Source organism: Malaclemys terrapin, chromosome 4 (genome assembly GCF_027887155.1).
Source record: "Malaclemys terrapin pileata isolate rMalTer1 chromosome 4, rMalTer1.hap1, whole genome shotgun sequence".
Classification (NCBI taxonomy): Eukaryota; Metazoa; Chordata; order Testudines; family Emydidae; genus Malaclemys; species Malaclemys terrapin.
Window position 1 is genome coordinate 37,299,476 of NC_071508.1, and position 19,854 is coordinate 37,319,329.

General features: G+C 57.6%; 1 protein-coding gene across 2 annotated transcripts in view; it reads left to right on the forward strand.

Moving 5' to 3' along the window:
- Positions 1–19,854, forward strand: part of B4GALNT4 (beta-1,4-N-acetyl-galactosaminyltransferase 4) — a 126,157-nt gene that overhangs the window by 70,798 nt on the left and 35,505 nt on the right. The window contains exons 3-5 of one of the 2 annotated variants that reach the window (XM_054025915.1): positions 12,336–12,449; positions 18,447–18,542; positions 19,067–19,157. In XM_054025915.1, coding sequence (XP_053881890.1) covers positions 12,336–12,449; positions 18,447–18,542; positions 19,067–19,157 — 301 coding nt within the window. The remainder of the gene's footprint in view (positions 1–12,335; positions 12,450–18,446; positions 18,543–19,066; positions 19,158–19,854) is intronic. The other variant, XM_054025916.1, reaches the window with a different exon arrangement.

Genomic DNA, 19,854 nt, shown 5'->3' on the forward strand with positions numbered 1-19,854 from the left:
GGATCACCCTGCATGGCTTCCTGCTGCCCCTGGAGCTGGACTGGCAAAGGGATCTCCCCACTGACACTGCCCGGACTCAGGAGTTGGCCTGCACTAGGAAATAACACAAGGTGGGGAGCAGGGAGGGGGCTGTGGCAGTGGGGTTGGGTCTCCAGGTGGCCTTGCCCCTTTGGAGGGTGTTGGGGCCAGCCCATCGGATGGAGCCTGGGGGTGTGTGTGGTTGAACTGGACGTGGCCCTACTCCTGCTGGACTCTCCGGGGCCAAGAGCCCGGCTGTCATCTGAGCACAGTGAGCTGCTCCTGACAGCGCGAGGAGTACGTTGGATCTGGCTCACTCCTCCAGGACCGTGCCGTCAGAGCTCAGGCAGGCTCCGAGCCAGGCTTGGCAGCGCGGTAGCCTAGCGGAGGGAAAGCTCATATTTCACTGCCTGACAGTGATACTTCATTTCCCCTCACTGCGATAACGGTGACAGTGACCAATCGCTGCCCCTTTCCTGAGGCGTTGGCAGCCACGGGACATGAGGGAAGCAGCAACAGCACTGGCATGGCAGTCATGTGGCAGCAATTAGCACAGGGTGTGGAAAGGCTGGCATGCCACATGCAGAGACCTGGGCCAATGGAGTCCTGCGCTGGGCCAGTAGCTGGAGCCCCCAGCTAACTGCAGGCTCTGAGGGAAGTACAGGACAAAGCAATGGACCATCTACCACCAAGGCCAGTTCCAGGTGGTTTAGATACCAGGGCCAGCCCCACCTCCCTCCAGAATGCAGCTGATCTGAACAAATCAGGCTGGGGCTGTTTCTTCCTGGCCAAGCTGCTGCCCTGAAGCATGAGGATTGAGAGCTCTTGAAATGCTGATCCTGGTACAAAAGTCCAGCCTGCTCCTCTGCCCTTTGCAGAGCCTTCATGTGGGGCTGCCATGATTAAAGTGGGTCTGTAGCATCCTCTCTGCCACACCCTGACAAGCGGAGACCGTAAGAGATTGGTATGATTTGCAGGTCAGCCAGGGAGCAGGAATAGAATCCAGGTGTCCGGACACCCAGTTCCCTGCTGTATCCACTAGACAAAGTAAACCTTTGTCGGATGTTCCTAAGTGGTTTCCAAACCATCAGCCTTGCCCTGCTGCAGGGAGTCGCACCGGTTTCTGATAAATGGCACAACAGAGATATTTCCTTTTTAGCCCTATTTCGTGTGTCACCTCTGTTGAATCGTACGCCCCTTTGTGTTCTGGAGTCGGGGCAGTAGGAAAGCCTGCTTGGCGTGGTCTATCCCAGCTATTTCCCCTCATCCTTTTCACCCTGACCAGCCCTGCTGTCTCCATCGCCTCCTTCCTGACCCCTCCCCTTCCCTTGGAGGCTCTGCCTGCATCTGTTCCCTTCTGTGCTGTTTGGAGAGGAAGGACCAGCCCTGATGGCGCTGGGCAAGGTGTGGGCATCGCTTGGTCTCAGGCCATGGAAGCCGCTTCGGCGCCCTTCTCTGTCCCATGCTTGCTGGCGGGGGGAGCGCCCCTGAGGCACTAATGGCTGATCTCCCTTAGGGGGATGGAAAGAGGCCAGAGCTGAACACTTAGCCTCTCTGTGGCTTTGGCCCCTGTCTCGTCTCGGGGACGTCATTGGAGCACAGGCGGCTGTTAAGTGGGACCCAGCCAGCGGCCCTGGGTGGCTGCTTCTCGCTGCCCCCCCCAATAGCCCTCATGTGGCTACACCCTTCCCTCTGGCCACTGAGAGGTGCTCCAGCTCTGGCCCCTGTTAGAGGCTGAGCAAGCCCAGGTAGGAGGGGGAAGTAGCTATAGCCGTGGGTTGTGCCCCGCCAGCACCCAAGGGCATCGTGCCTGCCTTTGTCCTGTGCAGGCGGAATGTGCCCGACAGCAGGGCTCCTTCGTGCCTCCCGCAGTGCGGCCAGGGCTCTTCACGCCACGCCACAGCCCCTGGCATGGGGATCTGTGTGGTGCTGCCCTTCCCCAGCCACACACATTGAACTCCAGAGCATAGATTGGGTGCTATGCATGGGCCCCTTCCTGCCCCCGGCTCTCTGCCCCCAGCCCCTCTGCTGAGCCCAGGCAGCCAGGGGGTGATCTCTTGGTGCACGTTCTCCCTGGCTGTGTGAGAACAAGGAAGTTTAGCTTAAAAATGGCTCCTGCAGGGGTTACCGAGGGAACTGAAATAGCTCCTGAGCTGGGTGCGGAGACAGGGGAGATCGCGGCCCCGGTTTTGGCTGCAAAGGTTGCCAATGCTTTCCCAAGAGCTGCGGCCCGTCAGACGGCACTAGCCGGGCTCCAGAGAGGAAGCGGTGCTGTCATAGGGTGCCCCGCCAGGGCGTTCTTGAGCAGAAAACCCTGTGAGCGTTTCTTGCCCCATCATCTGACCGTCTCAAACCGCTTTGCAGTCCCTACTGACCTGTGGGAGGCAGGTGAGTATGTGGGAGGGTGCAGCTCTCCCAGCCAGCCAGGGGTTCTCCCTGCTTTGATCTGAACCCAACCTGCCCCTTTGAAAAGCAAAGCCAGGCTGACCCTAGGGATTTGCCCCATTCCAGCTGTTGGGTACCTGCGCTGATGCCCCCGCTAGCACAGCCAGGCTGAGCGGCGGTTGGTGCTGGCGGAGCTAAGGCTTGCTTGAAGTGGTGGTTCGCTGTAATTGTGGTGGTAATGGTGGATCTTGTCTGTGCCGGGGGCGGGCTGCCTCAAGGCAAAGCCCCATTGCCTGTTCTCCATCTTCCCATCAGTTCAGTGGTGGTGGCCCCCCGAGCGAGGCCGGGAGGGGCATCTCGCAGATCACCAGAGCCTTGCCACATATGAACATAACACGCCCATCTTCCCGCCAGCACTGAAAGCAAACAGGAGAGTTGTCCCTGCAGCAGCGGCCAGCTCAGGGGAGCCAGGCTGTGAATTGCTGCCTCTGTCAGTGCAGGGAGGGGGAAAGTTCCCTGGTTGGAAAGAAAAACAGCCACGGCTGAAATAGCTCCCTAGATCCAAAGCAAACCCATCGGGCTAAAAAAACAGAGATGGAAAACTGGAGCCCGGAGCGGTTTAAACTCGGCGGCCTGTTAATTACAGAGGCTGCCGTCCACAGGCAGCTCCTTATAGCTAGGGCAAGGCATGACTGCTGGTGCCCAGCCCCTCCTCTGGCAGAGCCCCTCGCTCTCCCGAGCCATGGCACGGAGCCACCGCGGCCCCGCTGTGCCAAGGAACAGAGAAGCTTTTATCTGCTACAGCTCAGCCGCCCGGAGCGGTGGCCGGGGAGTGGAGAGCCATTTATTTGGGTTTCCTGACCGTGTGCTGCTAATGAGAGCCAGCTGCATGCTAGGCAGTCATGAGATGGAGAGAAATAGGCTTGGTGGATGCGGCTTCCCCCCTTTGGTGTGTAGGAATCCAGCACCGGTACCACATGGATGGATCCCACCCATCATCTCCCCACTCCCCCAGGGCCCATGCCACGGGGCAGGGGGCACCGAGCCTGTGGCACCGCAGAGCTCTCACCATCCCCGGGGACCCCAGCGAATCCTCCAGAAATCGGCACGGAAGTGCCACTGAGTTTTGGAACCAGCGTGAGAGGGACTTGGATGGCGCTAGTACCAGCTGCCTCCTCCTCTGCCCTGCGCTGACACCTTCAAACCTCCTCCCCATCCCCCCCAGCAGCACATCTTCTACAGGCCGCTCTGGAATTCGGGTAAACTTTCCAAGGGAGCGGAAGGAATTCTTCCTTTCAAACAATCAAAGCCTAATTATGCCGCCTGTCTAATCACGTTTTCAGAGGGCATTGTTCCCCTCCTCTGGGGCTTCAATTAGTTCGTTTAGACAAAGTTTGCTAATTACTTCCGTAGTGCCATGCATCCTAATGGGCTCCTCTTTGTTTATAGCATTTATCTGCCACCGCCTGTCTCCCCTGGCTGCCACACGCTTCGCTCAGGCGTGTGATGTACTTGTTACCTTCCTTGCTGGCCACAGCAGTGCCCTCCCCGGCGTCTCCAGGGGCTGCCCTCTTGCGTGGTCCCTTCAGCCTCTGCGTCCCGGTGCGCTCAGGGAACCTTTGCTCACTGTACCCCAGCAGCAAAGGTCTCTGGACAAGCAGGGGCTGGAGAGGAAGGCTGGCCTTGGGAGGTCTGGGTTTGATTCCCACCTCTGCCACAGACTCCCTGAGTGCCCCAGGGCAAGTCACTGAGTGTCTCTGTGCCTCGGTTCCCCATCTGTAAAACGGGGCTGGTTTGTCATGTCTTCTGGTCCTTACTGTGCAGTGTACAGGGCCTGGCGTGATGGGGTTCCCAGGACAGCCTGGGCTCTTGGCATGCCTACAAATAACGAATAGCTCTGTATCATTAATTCCAGTAGCACATGGAGGCCCAGATCAAGATCAGGGTCCGGCTGTGCCAGGCGCTGCACAGACACAGATTAAAAGACTAGGACACCCCCAACACTACTTCATTTTCCTCTCCTCTCTCCATCTTTTCTCCTCCTCCCTACTTCCTTCACATCCCTGCTCTTGCTATCTTCCTGCGTCTGAGTCCCCGTGCCAGGGCACCACTGCCACGTCTCACATCCCCAGCTGTGAAATGCCTGGCACCTGCATGGGTGTATCTCCGTAAACGGGTCAGGGCGCCCAGCATGGGCTAGTACCCGGCACGCAGGCCTGGGAGATGCAGGCTATCAGACGGATACAGCCAGGGACTCGCTCAGTGACCTTGGGCAAGTCACTTTTCTCCCCCTCCATGCCCATCTTTGTGCTGCCGGTGGACGGCCCGAGTGTTCCTAGTCCCTCCCAAGGCAGGTTGTGTCAGGAGCAGGGAGAGTTCTGGAGAGGGGCTGATTGGAGCTTTCCTCTTCCCTGCCGCACTCAAGAGCGGGATGCTATTTTTTCCCTCCTGTCCATTTTTCTTTGCCGCCGTTAGAATCACAGGTGCCCAGGTAATTAAATCAGACCCGCAGCATGCAGCCTGCCAGGGGGCAGTATCAGCAACTGCACGGTCACTGGGAGGGGGGGAGTCTAGACAGACTTACCCCGGGGCCATCGTTATGAGGGGCTGTGCACTCGGCTGGGAGCTGAAGCTAGACAATTCAGCCTGGCAAGAAGGCGTCCGTTTTTACCAGCGAGGGTAATTAATCCCTGCAACAATTTACAGAGGTTTGTGGTGGATTCTCCATCACTGGCCATTTTAAAGTCCAGGTTGGAGGTTATCCTGAAAGTTCTGCTCTAGGAATTATTCTAGGGCAGTGCTTTGGTCTGTGACATACAGGAGCTCAGCCCAGATGATCACAATGGGCCTTTCTGGCCTTGGAATCCATGAATCTGTGCTCCAAAGGCTCGGAGGACACTGACCAACAGCTGGGGTCTCCCAAAAGCCCCCAGGAATGTCAAGTGGGAGGCGATTAATAGGCCCTAGAGAGGATGAAAGAAGAAACCACTGGCATCCAAAGGGAAGGGGAAGAACTCAGAGCATTTTATGTTTCCTGAAGACCTCCCCTTCTCCCATCGTTAGTTCACTCCAAGGCATTTATCTCTGATCCCCTGAGCCATGCTGCCTTTGGATCCCCTGTTCCACTGCTCGCTTCTAAATCACTGCAGAGCCAGACGGGAGTGGGTAATATAAACGAGACCTGCTTCAAAAACCTGCCCCGCTCTCCGCCTTCACTTCAGCAATCTCCTGCTCTGGGAGCAGTCTGGCTGCTGGATTCACCCACCCCTGGGGTCCATGTGTGCAGAAGAGTCCCCAGTCCATAGCAAACCTTCTGGTCTCTTGCGGCGGTGTAGCTGACTGAACGTGCACCGGGCAGAGGGTTTGGTGCCAGAGAGGTTTCTGGTGGGCAACGTCCCTTCAGTGGCGCTGTCTCTCCTGGGGTTGTTACCATGGATTGGGCTTTAATTTTTGCAAGGTGCCTTTGGAGATGCTGTAGATCTGCCTGTCGGACATGGTGCATGGAGAATGGCCAGGCATGCAGGTGCCGTCTGTATGCACCTGACACCTCTGTCTCCAGCCGGGGAGGATGGGAGCACGACTGATCGACAAGGAGTCTCATCTGCAGACGTCCCAGTTGCAAGCTGGACTCCAACCCAGGCGCCAGGCCCATGAGTTGAACTCCCGGTCCCCTGCCCAGAGAGACCCGATTAATCTCCCTCCGCTGGCAACAGATGGAAAACATCAAGGAGCAAATGGAAACAAAGAAACGTGTAGGACGTTTTGTCCATTTTCCTGCAAACTCTAATTAGCAGCACTGGCGCTCACGTCAGCCACGAGAGAGCAAGATAATTGCCCCCACAGGAGCAGATCTGCTTCTGTGCACTAGAGGGCAGTGCTGCATACCAACGGGGCATGGTTAATAACAAGCACCCGTTCATAAAGCTCTACCGGATGCTGCTTTGCTTGGCCAGCACGGCTCTGTGGGCCCTGCTTGGGTGGATGTACCTTGACGAGGTCCTACCACTGGAGGCTCGGTGCTGGAAGAAGCTGTGGTGGAAAGGCGAGGCTGGGAGCTAGCGCTGCTGAGTGGGGGAGCTCCCAGCTCTGCTGCCATGAATACCTCTTGAAAGATCAACTTGCAGTAAAAGCCGTGCATGGCCCATTGCTTAAAGGGCTGAGCGAGATGTTGCAGAGGGCTCCTCTTGGAAGAGAAGTGGGGTGACACCCCCTGTTCAAGCTGTCCTGGTTAGTAACAGACTTCTGGCACAGGGTAGCCTGCCCAGAGAGAGGCATAAGCATTACTGCACCGTCCATGTCGATCAGGACAATTGAGTCAATCCCGAGTTGTGGCATGAAGGCGAGCACTGGCCTAATCCTTCTAAAGTGGGAGACACACACCTGCAATTGGATCAGCCTGATCCCTTTAAAAGGAAGAGGAGAACCAAACAGGAATCCCGCCTCCGGGTGGCCTGTGCTCTAGCCTAATGACTCACGCTGGGGGCGAGTGGGTGGGGCGTGCCCTGTTTTAGCCAGTGGGCACGCCCCACCCAGTCACTTCTGCTCCAGCCCCTGGGTGCCCGGCTCCACTCTGCCAAGTTCTCCATGGTAGTGGAGGGTGGGCTGGGCTTCTCTTGTTCTCAGCACTGGGGACCATTCCCCTGGGGATAACAGAGCCTTCCAGAAGCACTGTTACGTCACTCCTGGTACGGGGGCAACGTGAGCCGTATCAGGCGAGATCTCCAGTCCCGGTAGACTCCTCCGCCAGCTGTGTTCGCTGCAGAGCCAACAGCACCACAGGCAGGGCCCAGAGACCTTAAATGCCAAGGAAAGGGAAGTCTCCCTAAGTGAGCATGTCCAGCAGAAGCAGCCATTCAGACTTCCTGCCCCTTCTCTCTGCAAGCAGCTCCTCATACCGCATCAGGAGCCGGCAACATCCTCCCGCCCCGAGTTCTGCTGGGCAGACTGTATCTCTGCCTTGCTGAGCCCAGAGGAGCATTCACTGGCAATGCCAGCTGAGGGGAAGGGAGGAAGAAGGGTGGGCTTGTTATTAAAGCTCTGGAGTGGGAGTCAGGAGATCAGGGTTCAATTTCTGTCTCTGCCACCTGCTTCCTGTGTGACCTTGAGCAAGTCACTTGACCTCTTTGGGCTCTAGTTGCCTCATATTTAGAATGAGACTAATGAGAGTCCAGCCTCAGAGGGAACGTAGGGGGGCCAAGAAATAAATACAAGCCAAGCTGTGATGCTGGGAATGGCTGGTGCGGGGAGCAGCCCCTGGGCCTGGGACAGCAATGACGTGCCAAGGTGAACGTTGGTTGTGATGGGATCACAGCCATGCAACCAGCGAGTGGAAATGGCAGATGGACGGATTACCGATACCACTTACTGCCCACTATCAATTAGCCAGACCCTGATCGATAAGCCCCACCTCCGAGCCATACACTCATCGAGCAAATCAATGCTTAGATGAGCAGAAAGGGAGAGCCGGGGTGGGAACGCGGAATGCCCCCCAAACCGGCTCCACGCTGGGTTCATAAGGCCAGGCCCCCGGCCGGGGAGAGTCAGTGATGTGCCCTGAGCTGGTGCAGCGCGAACCCTCCGCTGCTGTAATGATGGATCAAACCCTCTCGTTGCCACTGAGGCTCTTTGATGGGGGTACCTGTGGCAGAGGGGGCTGAGCTCCCCATTGCAGGGCACTGGCTGCCCTATGGGTAACGCTGGTCGGCAAATCCACACCGGCTGCCTAGTGGAATAAAACAGATAGGTGCCGCTGCCAAGCTCCAGCAAGCACCTCCCACTCCCGGGGCCAGAGAAACTATCAATAATAATCACATCCCTTCTCCAGCTGCCTTAACCTTTGCACAGGGAATAGTTTCCCGCTGCTTCTCCCTGCTGCACAAACCAGCTCCTTTTTAACTCTTTGCCCACAGCCAGCTGCTCTCACCAGCCAGCAAAGACCCCCCTAACTTTGTGATTGGCAAATGTTTCCATTTGGGATTCCCAGCCTCCCGATTAGCCCAGGATGTTACGGTGGGGCCCCTGTCTATCTCTGGCTGGAATTGGCATCAGCCAGAGGACGCTGATCATAGAATCCTAAGATTAGGGTTAGAAGAGACCTCAGGAGGTCATCTAGACCAATCTAGGGTGACCAGATGAGAGGAAGAAAATATCGGGACACATGGGGGGGGGGGTGTCTGCCAGCAGAGCAAAAACAAAACAAAAAAACCAGCGCTGCCAGCGGAGCGAAATATCAGGACAACTTGTGTCCTGACCAAAGATCGGTTGGGATGCGGGACAAACACCTAAATAGCAGGACGGTCCTGATTTTATTGGGACATCTGGTCACCCTGCTGAAAACAGGACCAAACCCAACTAAATCATCCCAGCCAGGGTTCTGTCAAGCTGGGCCTTAAAAGCCTCTAAGGGTGCAGATTCAACCACCTCCCTACCCTAGGTAACCCATTCCAGTGCTTCACTATCCTCCTAGAGAAAAAGCTTTTCCTAATATCCAACCTAGATCTCCCCCACTGCAACTTGAGACCATTGCTCCTTGTTCTTATCAGCTGCCCCCTCTCAGTTTCCAATAGACCAGCCCATTTTTTAGCTTTTCAAAGCATTCGCCTTGATGGTGGAGGAGCTGGTTCTCTGCCTGATGGGGAATTATTGAGTGGAATCCCTTCTAAGGGAGATTGGGCGGGGGGGAGGGGGTGTACATGTGCATGTTGGTTTAAAGTAAAACAAAAATCTAACCAGCCATTGTTTTGAACAAGGCAGCAGGGAAAACAGCTGAGATTGGAAGCAACTGAGTCTGGCCCTGGAGGTCACCGTCCCAGAGGAGCAGTGCCTTTGTAGTGACCTGATGCCAGCCTCGGCTAAGGCGCAGGCATGGGGATGGTGTCTCAAGTAGCTGTTAAACCCTCCCTATTGAAACCGTGCGCTGCCCTGAGAGACTGGAGGTGTCTGTCATAGAAGAACCAACTCCTGATTCTCCAGCTATGCGGCTGTATATGAGGGATTGTTATCACCCTCCAACCCCCCCGAGTTGGAGATCGATAGCTCTGTGCACAAAAATCCTCAGGTGGCTCCTTGTGCCCCTTCAGCCTTGGGAAAGATGTTTGTGGAGTTCATTGACAGCCCTGGGCTTTGAGCTCCCTGTCAGCCAAGCTGCTCAAGGACAAGTCCCTGAGTAGCAACTTGTGTGCTCCATCAATGACTACATCTGGGTCTCTGTGACCCGGGTGTACGTTACCTGTTACAGCCCCGAACTCCAGCAGCCCACGGGGGCATCCGTTTACGAAGGCCACAGTGCTCTGATCTCTGCTGCCCTGGGACCCGGTGCTCTGCTGGCCCTCATCAGTTTCTTGCCGTGCTGTGAAACTGACATGACCTAGCTGGAGACCGAGTAGGAGAAAAGGGAGACATGGAGCAGATGGAAACGCTTTCTCCTCCCCCAGGCCTGGTGCTGCGGGGCAGGACCTGTGACACTCGCCAAAGCCAACTAGACTTTGTACGCACGGCTCGACTAGGAATGTGGGAGCCCTGATTGCACCATACTCATACCCTTGCACGGGTGTTACACTAGTGAACTACAGAACGTGGGGAGTGACCAGGCTGATGTCTCTGGGCTCTGCTTCTGGTGAATGCCACTCACAGCCTGCTCTCCCCCTTCACATTCATGTCTTGAGAGTAGCTCTCAGAAACCAGTATTCTGCCCCCCACCTCTTTTCTGAGCTTGTCCCCCTCACACCCACCGAGTCCATTCCTCTTATCCCACATCCTGCGGGAGTTTCCTGTGGCCTCCAGGACACAAGACCACCCCTTATTTCACTCGCTGCCGGGAGACATTGGGATTGGGTCGGGAGGGGCTCAGAGTAACTGCGGTTACTGGGGTTGACCAAGGCTTTTGTTCTTTCTCGGCACCCAGTGCCTGGATCAAGTTCACCGGTGCTGCTGCTGGCAGACAGCTCGCCTCTGGAGTGGGGGGTGAAATCCAGAGCAGCAAAGACTGTGAGCCATCCTGAGGTCTATCAAATAGCAGCTATCCGCCAGCGTCAGGCTGTGCCTGTGGATATAGCGACACAGCGAGCACCTCTCATCAGAGGGGCTCTCACGCAGTGCTGGATAGCAGGGGTCGGGATTGTGCTTTCCCCCTTGTACAGATGGGGAAACCGAGGCACCAAGCAGTTAAATGAGTTTTCCGAGTTTGCGCAGTGGGTTACTGTGAATTAGGGCTGGGACCCCCTGTCATGACGCCCTCCGCTATTCTCGCCACTACTGCACACCACAATTGGAGCCTCTTCTTTCCAGAGCCTGTAATGAGCTGCCCGGGCTGCAGGGCCCCGTCTCCCCACCCTCCTGCACGCACGTTTCATTTGCACGTAGGTACAGCGCTCGCTGTGCTCCCAGGCTCGCGGCTCCCACCAGAGACCTGTTCACCCCTGGGGCAGCCCCGAGCTTGTGCCACGCACTTCACCAGCCAGATCCCTTCCCCAGCTGCCATGGAACCAAACAGCGCTGCTCCTGGTCTGGCTGGGTGTCTGCAGCTCCAGGCTCCGTCCCTGCTCCCTTCCCCACGCTGGGCGCAGCTGGCTGGGAATTAATTCCACCAGACGGGGAGCTTGACAAGGAGTCGTTTATCATGGGCTGAGGCGCTTTGTTTCCTTCTCGAGTACCCCAGTCGCCACGGTAATTTGTCTCCGTGTAATGAGGAGCGGATGGCACAAGAGGATTGGGGCAGGCTTGGTTCATCTCCTGCCTCCCTCTGCCTCGTCCCTGCACGTGCCAGGAAAGCGGGCAGCAGAGGGCACCCCCGTCTGCATTCATCTTCCCCATGCAGCCCTCTTCTCCAGCCGCCTGCTTTGACCAGCCCCTGCTTTGAAATCCACCTCTGCTGACACAGCTGTGGGATGGTCAGTGGTACTATACTTTGAATGAGCAAGCCTGATCCCATTGGCCAGTCCCCTGTTTCGCTAAGCTCACAGTCTCCCATCCCCGGGCGGCCCCTGCCTCTCTATGGGCAGCTACCCTTGCTCCCTCAACTTCCCTGCCACTAGGAACAAAGCCACCAGCTGGGAAATGGCTCCGGCTAGTACAGAGCATGCACAACTCACTGCGCTGCCCTTCCTTTAATGGATACATTTAACCCCTTCTCTTCCCCCCGCATAATATGCTCAGTCTGTCTGCTCCCCTCGCGCCTGGCTGAGGAGGAAATGACGGAGATCACCATGGCTGTTATCACCCTGTTCAGGGACATGCTTGTCTCATGCTTGGGCTGTAAGCTCTGTGGGGTCGGGCTGACTCTGTTGGGGATACATGGCCCCTGGCTCAGTGGGGCCCGGATCCCTTAGTCGGGCCTCTCTGTGCTGCTGTAATACAAATGATCCCCAAGAATGGTCCTGTGTCGTTGTTTGGGTTTTTAGGGGTGCTGGGGAGGCGCCGGGACAGGCACCGGGGGCCATCTCTGGGTTAGACAGGAAAATTCTCTGCTCTCCCGCACGCACAGGGCTTCCTGCTGGGTCACAGAATGGCCCCCAGGCCCATCGCCTGGGTGTTGGCAGCTCACAAGAGATGTTTAGATCCCCTGGCCCTTCTGGCAAATGAGTCAGCCCTGCCAGCCTCCCCGCTGGGGTCGTTCCAATTAACCAGCCTGACATTCCCCCACTGGAGACGGGATTCGTCTTCGCCGCCTGCCCTGAGCCGCCGTGCAGCATCGCCTCAGGAGGAGGCTGCATTTCAGGGGCCGGGGAAGTGCTCCATTGGGCCAAAAGCTCTGCTGGTGGAAAGCAGTCCCACTCCACTGAGTGCAGCTGCTCCTGGACACCCATGGAGAATTGGGCCTGGTGATTGAAAAGCCTGTTGGGGTGGTAGGCATCCATGTCACCCCTTTTCCCTCCTCCTCTTGCCCTGGCCCCTCCCCGGGATTCTGCTCTCTCACCTTGTCCTCGGTTTCCCAGCAGGGCGAAGGGCAGGGCTTTGATGGCTGGCTTTCCAGAGGCCCAGGGGCGGATGGAGCCGGGAGGCCCCCCCGGCTGAATGTGACCAAGCGTGTTCTGCCATGGAACGAGCAGGTGAGCTGGGCAGGGCACGTCTTTAGGGCATGTCGGGGCGGGGGGGTGAAAGCCGTCCTCGCTGACAGTGCGGGAGCTGGGGAGCCGACGCTGGGACAGGGGGACAGGCATTGGAGAACTTGCAGGATCATCAAACAGCTCTTCCCCTCTGACTGATTGTGCTGGGTCAAGGCCTCCCTGCATATGAGCTCCCGGCCTGGCGACAGCATCAGCCACACAGCTGGGGGAGAGCAGAAGCCATGGAGTTCTTCATTCATCATGGCTCAGTGTAGGAAACGCGGCAGCAGACAACTTGGCCCAGGCCCCCTTTGCGCTGCCCTCCAGCAGAGCAGTAGTAAGAGCAGGGCTCAGGTCAGAGCTCAGCAGCAGGGCCTGATCATCTGAAACCTGTGCCAGGCATCTCTGCCTAATGAGCTCATGCCGTATGCCAGCAGTGTCTCGGCTGCCTCTGCCACAGGGAGTGGAGGCGATCTCTGCAAGTCCCAGGGCTGTCGCTGGGAGGGGCTTGTTAGCACAGTGCTTGGGAGGTGGGTGTGTGAGAGCTGCTCCCTGGGCGGAGGCTGTGTTTTGATCACACCAAGGACGGGAAGCTGCCTCCCAAATGACTGCATCTCTCAGTTGAGCGAGCACCATCGGTGCAGGGAGCCCAGGCTGCTGTGCTGCGTGGTGGGCTCTGCTCCGGGACCGAATCCAATTACCTGTTAGACGCCCCGGGAGGTTAGTTCCCCGTCCTACAATGGGTTTGGTGGATGTAACGAAGCCCTTTTGCCTGGGGGCTGGCTGCGGTCCTGGGTGCGAGGCCTCTGTGGGGAGCTCCTAGAACCTGGAGAGAGCGACCGGGGCTGCAGATCAGCATGCTGTGACATGGTGGGGTGCTGTGGCTGACATCTGTGCAGACGCCCCATTGAGAGGGGAGTGGGCTCACCTTGCCGGTCTCTGCTGCTCCCAGATATCGTGGGTCAGATCCTCATCCAGCCAGGTTACCCCGATCGAGGACTGGCCCTGGATCGCAAGCGTGGCAGTAACCCCACAGGCGTAAGGGCCAAAGTGGACTAGATTCTGGTTCCACCCGGTCCCGGGAGCTGTGAGGGGAAGCAAACCTTCTGGGATGGCAGCACTGCAGGAGAGGGCAGCCGTTGCCTGGGGTGTGGGAGCATCCCCACGCCTGATCCCCCAAGCAAACCAAGTGGGCACCTCCCCTGCAGATTCCCAGACGGCGACAGCTCAGTTTTGGGGGTTATTGTTCATTGGTGCGTGGCAAAAAGCCCTGTTCTGTGCCACAGCTGCGGTTCAGTGGGCATCGAAGGCCCAGTGTGGTTGGCAGCGCTGTAGTGGGGTGGTTGTTGGCAGAGCTGGTGCGATGTGGCGGTTGGCAAAGTGGGCACGGCATGGCTCATTGCAGGGCATAGTTGGTGAAGCTGTAGGGGCATAGCACATGGTGTGGTTGTTAGCAGAGCTGAGGAGCATGGCTATTGGCAGGGTGTGGTTGGTGAAGCTGTAGGGGCGTAGCATGTGGAGTGGTTGTTACAGCTGGCGGGGTGTGGCTACTGGCAGGGCGTAGGAGTTGGCACTGCTGGTGCCGTGGTGGTGGTGGGCATTGGTAGAGTCGGCGTGGCATGGCTGTTGGCAGGGTGTGGTTGGTGGAGTTCTAGGGACATGGCACATGGCGTGGTTGTTAGAGATGGTGGGGTGTGACTATTGGCAGGGCAGGGTGTTTGGCACAGCTGGTGGGAGGGCATGGCTGTTAGCAGAGCAGGAAGGGTGTGGCTGTTGGCAGGGTGTGGCAGTTGGCATGGCTGGTGGGAGGGCATGGTGGGATTGGCACGGCTGGTGGGGTTGGTATGGCTGGCGGCAGGGCGTAGTGGTTGGCATGGCTGGTGGGAAGGCATGGCAGGGTTGGTACGGCTGGGTTGGCATGGCTGGTGGGAGCGTGTGGTGGTTGGCATGGCTGGTGGGAGGGCATGGTGGGGTGGTTGGCAGAGCAGGCAGGGCATGGTGGGGTTGGCATGGCTGGTGGGAGCACGTGGTGGTGGGCACAGCTGGTGGCAGGGTGTGGTAGTTGGCAGAGCAGGCAGGGCATGGTGGGGTTAGCACAGCTGGTGGCAGGGCATGGTGGTTGGCAGAGCAGGCAGGGCATGGCAGGGTTGGCACAGCTGGTGGCAGGGCATGGCAGTTGGCAGAGCAGGCATGGCGGTTGGCAGGGCTGGTGGCAGGGCGTGGTGGTTGGCAGAGCAGGCGTGGCTCTTGGCAGGGAATTTTTCCCCGCTGATGCTCTTCTGAGGCCGCTGAGTGGACAGGTGCAGGAGCAGGTGGCGGTAACAAGCCATGGCAGTGATCGATGCAGCAGATAGGCAGATAGTGGTGGAGCATCACCAGGTCACGCTTCCCCGGCTGGGGCGGGGGCTGTGCAGCGAGCGAACCCCCGGCTGCACTTGAGCAGGAGGGGAGGCATTAATAGTACTGCTTGCATTAATGAGAGCCGAGACCTTGGAGTCCATCATCCTGCTGCGTCCCTGCCTCACAGACAGCCCGGAGATTCAGCTTCTCCAGTGCAAGTGGAGGCAGATCCAGGAGACTGGGACCCGGCACTCAATTCTTAGTTGTTTGACCCCGACTGCAGCCCTGACGTGAAAGCCAGCAACGGGGAGGAGAGCTACAAGCCCTTGGGGAGGGGGGCACTGCACAGCCGACCGGACCGGAGAGGGGGGAGGGAGCCCTGAGCTATGCTGGCACTCGTGGTTAGTTGGCACCCTTTGATCTCCAGGGCACAGCTCAGGGGTCCCTGTCTCCCCTCCCCCCATTCCCAGTTTCCTTGTGCTGCCAGGTGCCGAAACCTCCCCAGACGCCCAGGGCTGGGACTGGGCATGGCCAGGGCAGTGTGTGCCCATGCGGAGTGACTGGAGACTGCTGGGGCCGCTACCCAGAGACGCTGCTCCCTGCCCCTCCCCTGTGCCCCCGCCACCCCGTGAAGTTTCTTAGCCCTGTCACCCACAGGCCCCTTTCCTCCCATCCGGTTCCAAGCCCATCTCTAGACTCCCCGCACTTTGTCACTGCCTTCCTGCCTCTCCAGCTGCCCTTGGCTCCACCCCTCTCCTTCCTCCCCAGCTGCAGGGCCTGGCCGGTGGAGCGGCAGTCACCATCAGCTGGCATGTGGGGGCCAGAGCACCAGCTGGGAGGGTGCCCCACAGCAGCACGTTAGGGATGAAGGGTGCTCGGGGCTTGGCCGACCATCTCAGTAAACCCACACAGACACTGGGATCCCTCTCCTGCCTCAGAGCCACCCCGGTGACGTGAGCCATCCGTCCATCGGAGGTGTTAATCAGTCACAGCTCTGGGGCTCTACCCACCACAGGCCTTTCCAGGCCAGGGCATGGAGGAGATGGGTAGGGTGGTCTCTTGGTCTGTGGGCGGCATCAGCCCCGGATCTCTCCTCTGCTCCCTGCCAGCATCCACCCTGGGGAACGACTGGATTCTCCTCAGAGCCTTTGGAAAGGGAATAAGGGCACCTGGGTTCCCAACCACTTCCCTGCGTGTCCTCCCCTCCCTGAGCATGGCCACCGCACATGGATCCTGGCCTTTCGAACCCCTGCCTGGGATCCCCCCTGCACACACCTGATTTCAGCCAGGAACACGCTAGCAATGGTTGCTGACAGGAGGTCCACCAGGAGCTGAGAACTCTGCTTCGCTCGCTCCTCTGCTCTGCTTGGCCTGGGCTTGGGGGTGTAAACGGGAGCTCGCCGGTGTCTGCTTTACAGGTGCCTGATCTGTAGGCGATGAGCTCCGGGTAGGGAGCTGCAGCTCAGGCTCATCCTTTTAGCTCTGGGGGTCCCCAATTGAGTCCTTGATGTATTGGCCAAGACGGCGGCCGTCCCACGTTCACAGGAGGGGGGTTGCCAAAAATACAAAGCCAGAGGGGAAAGAAATGGGGGTTAGTGGTGGAACAATCCCTGGGTCCCTAGCCGAGAGGCCCAGCTAGCCCATGAAAGAGGTGTAGGAGTAGGGCAGCTGGTCAGGCTCTGATCTCTGGAACTTTTAGCTGTGTCTAGGGCATTTAGGATATAGTGCTAGGCCCGTTCCTGGCAGCTGGCTTTCTCATCAGCCAGGGATTGGCTGTATCTGCGGGCTTCTAAGACCTGCCAGATTCGAAGACCTGCTGTAGACTGGGGTGTGATGGGTTTGGTCACAGAGACCCCCTTGGGACCGTCACCTGATGAGCTGAGATTACCTCTGAACCCATTTTCCCTGCCAGCTTGGGACTCCCGAACCCTGCCTTGTTGAGCCAGATATGCTAGCCTGCTGCAACACAGACTCAGGGTCTGAACCACACCCCCAATGCAGCAGGCTTTAACTTAAAACCACTCAGCAGGTCACTTATCTCCAGCACCCAGACACCCAGTTCCCAATGGGATCCAAACCCCAAATCCATTTTACTCTGTATAAAGCTTATACAGGGTAAACTTGCAAATTGTCCATCCTCTAGAACACTGATAGAGAGATGTGCACAGTTGTTTGCTCCCCCAGGTATTAATCACTTACTCTGGGTTTACTAATAAACAAAAGTAATTTTATTAAGTATAAAAAGTAGGATTTAAGTGGTTCCAAGTAATAACAGACAGAACAAAGTAAGTTACCAAGCAAAATAAAACAAAACACGCAAGTCTAAGCCTAATACATTAAGAAACTGAGTACAGGTAAATCTCACCCTCAGAGATGTTCCAATAAGCTTCTTTCCCAGATTAAACTCCTTCCTAGTCTGGGCCCAATCCTTTCCCCTGGTAGAGACCTTGTTAGTTCCAGCAGACATCTTCGGTGAAAAGCAGGGGTTTTCTCATGACTGGGACCCCCTTTGTCCTGCTCCACCCCCTTTTATAGCTTTGACACAAGGCAGGAATCCTTTGTCTCTCTCTGGGTTCCCACCCCTCCTCCTAAATGGAAAAGCACCAGGTTTAAGATGGATTCCAGTATCATGTGATATGTTCACATGTCCTGTGAGACCTCCTCCATTCTTCCAGGGCTGGCCCGCATGTATACAGTGGAGGCTTGCAAGTAAACAGCCATCCACAGTCAATTGTCCTAGTCAATGGGAGCCATCAAGTCAATGGCCCACACTTTATGTAATTACAATAGGACCTCAGAGTTATACTTCATATTCCTAGTTTCAGATACAAGAGTGATACATTCATACAACTAGGATGACCACACTCAGTAGATTATAAACTTTGTAATGATACTTTACAAGAGACCTTTTGCATAAAGCATATTCCGGTTACATCATATTCATACTTATAAACATATTTTTATAAAGCGTATGGAGTGCAACGTCACATGGGGATTTGCCCCGGTTTGAGCCACCAGTACATTTGTGCCCTGCCGTGGCTGCGTAGCACCTTGGGGAGAGCTCGGGACTGGCTGAAGACAGCGCCAGGGCTGGGGAGCTGGCGTGGCTTGAACTGAAACAGATCTTCCTTTGAGCTGGCAGTAACGTGGACTGGCTGAGGAACCTGGGGCTGCTCTGACTCCTGGTGCAGCCTGGCTGGCCGGGCAGGAAACATGTTAAAAACACTCAACGCCCCAGAAAAACAGCAACCTGCACCCACGTTTCCCCTGGAACACCACCCGGCACAGGGGGAGCATGTGCTACAAGGCTACGCACCCCCTTCCCTTCCACGGCCCCCTGAGCTACTCCCCTCCTGGCGTGCTGACCCCAGCCTTGCTGTGGTGTCGTGCGGCTCTCTGAGCCCCCTGGTGTAGTGGGGCTGATCCAGCACCCGTGGGAATCTCCCCACGGCCTCCGGTGGGATTTGGGCATGGTCTTTGGTCGGTGACGGGGAGGTTCACGTAAGCCCGTAGGGGGTGGGGGCCCAGCCCAGGAAGCGCTCTCACGCCCTCGTGGGGGGTGGGGGCCCAGGCCAGGAAGTGCTCTCTCACCCCCGTGGGGGGTAGGGGCCCGGCCCGGGAAGCACTCTCATGCCCCCGTGGGGGCTGTTCATTCTGCAGTACAAGGGGAAGGCGAACCTGCACGTCTTCGAGGACTGGTGCGGAGGGGCCGTGAGGCACCTGAGGAAGAACCTGCACTTCCCGCTCTTTCCCCACGTGAGTACAGGCCCCTTGCTGCGCCGCGGCCGCGCCGTCCCTCCCTTCCCCTTGGCTTGGCTGGGGGTCACTGGCTGATCTGCTCTGACCGGTACCTTTATTTCTGCCAGAGCATTTGGATTCCTGAGGGCCTGACCCAAAGCCCATTGCAGTGGGGGGGGAGCCTGTGAGTCAGGGATCCCCTAGGGACCAATCCTGGACAGATAACTCCTGTGGGATCCATGGGACCTCTCTCTGGGGGGAATTTTCCTCCATCAGGAGGCCCGCTCAAGCCCCATGAGGAGTGTTAAAGGTGTGGGACTGAAGTGGGTCCGAGGTCCCTGCCCTGGCAGTGGAATTTCACCCTCTCTAGGGACCCCGCGGAGCAGGGTGGGGCAGTGGGGCGGAGGCAGGGCTGGGGGGCACACTCCCCTGCCTCCCCGAGGAGCGTGGGTGCTAGTGTGACATGGCCCAGAGCAAGGCCAGGGTGTGACGTGTCCCTGCGCGTGCGCGCTCTCTCTCTCCCTCATTCCCGGTGCGTGCAGACCCGCACCATGGTGAAGAAGCTGGCTGTGTCACCCAAGTGGAAGAATTACGGGCTGCGGATCTTCGGGTACATCCACCCCTTCAAGGATGGTGAGCATCTCCCTTGCCCCTCACCTATAAGGGCTGAGCTGGGGGGCTGCACAGAACCACTGCCTCTTACCTTTCACCTTGCCCATCTCTCGGGCAGGGGTGTTCATAGACTGCTAGGTTTGAAGACCAGAAGAGAGCCTGAGATTATTCATGCAGCTTCAGGGAGCTCCGTAAAGCTACGCCCCCTGCTCACTCGCAGGCCCAAGGCAGGAGCAGCTGTGTAGCTGCAGGGATCCCATACCACTACCCCCCGGCTCTCCCCACCACCACCATCACTACCAATAGCCCAGATGGCTCTGAGGTACAGAGATTCATAGATTCTAGGACTGGAAGGGACCTCGAGAGGTCATCAAGTCCAGTCCCCTGCCCGCATGAGCAACCTCCGATCCCTCCCGGGACAGCAGCGTAGCTTGAGAGCGCTCCGGCAGGGACCCTAACATAGCGAGTTACATGGGTGTTGCGACCCAGCCACCATCATCACCCCACCTACCCGTTGTCCCGCAGTGCGTGGAACATCCATCACCCCTGCTCACCTGCCGCTGTTCCACACTGTAACCTGTAGGTCTTGGGGATTCTCGTCAGGGGCAGCTGCTGCTACTTTGCTCCATTGTTGCTCTGGTCACCCCATCTCAAAAAAGATATATTAGGATTGGAAAAAATACAGAGAAGGACAACAAAAGTGATTAGGGGTCTGGAA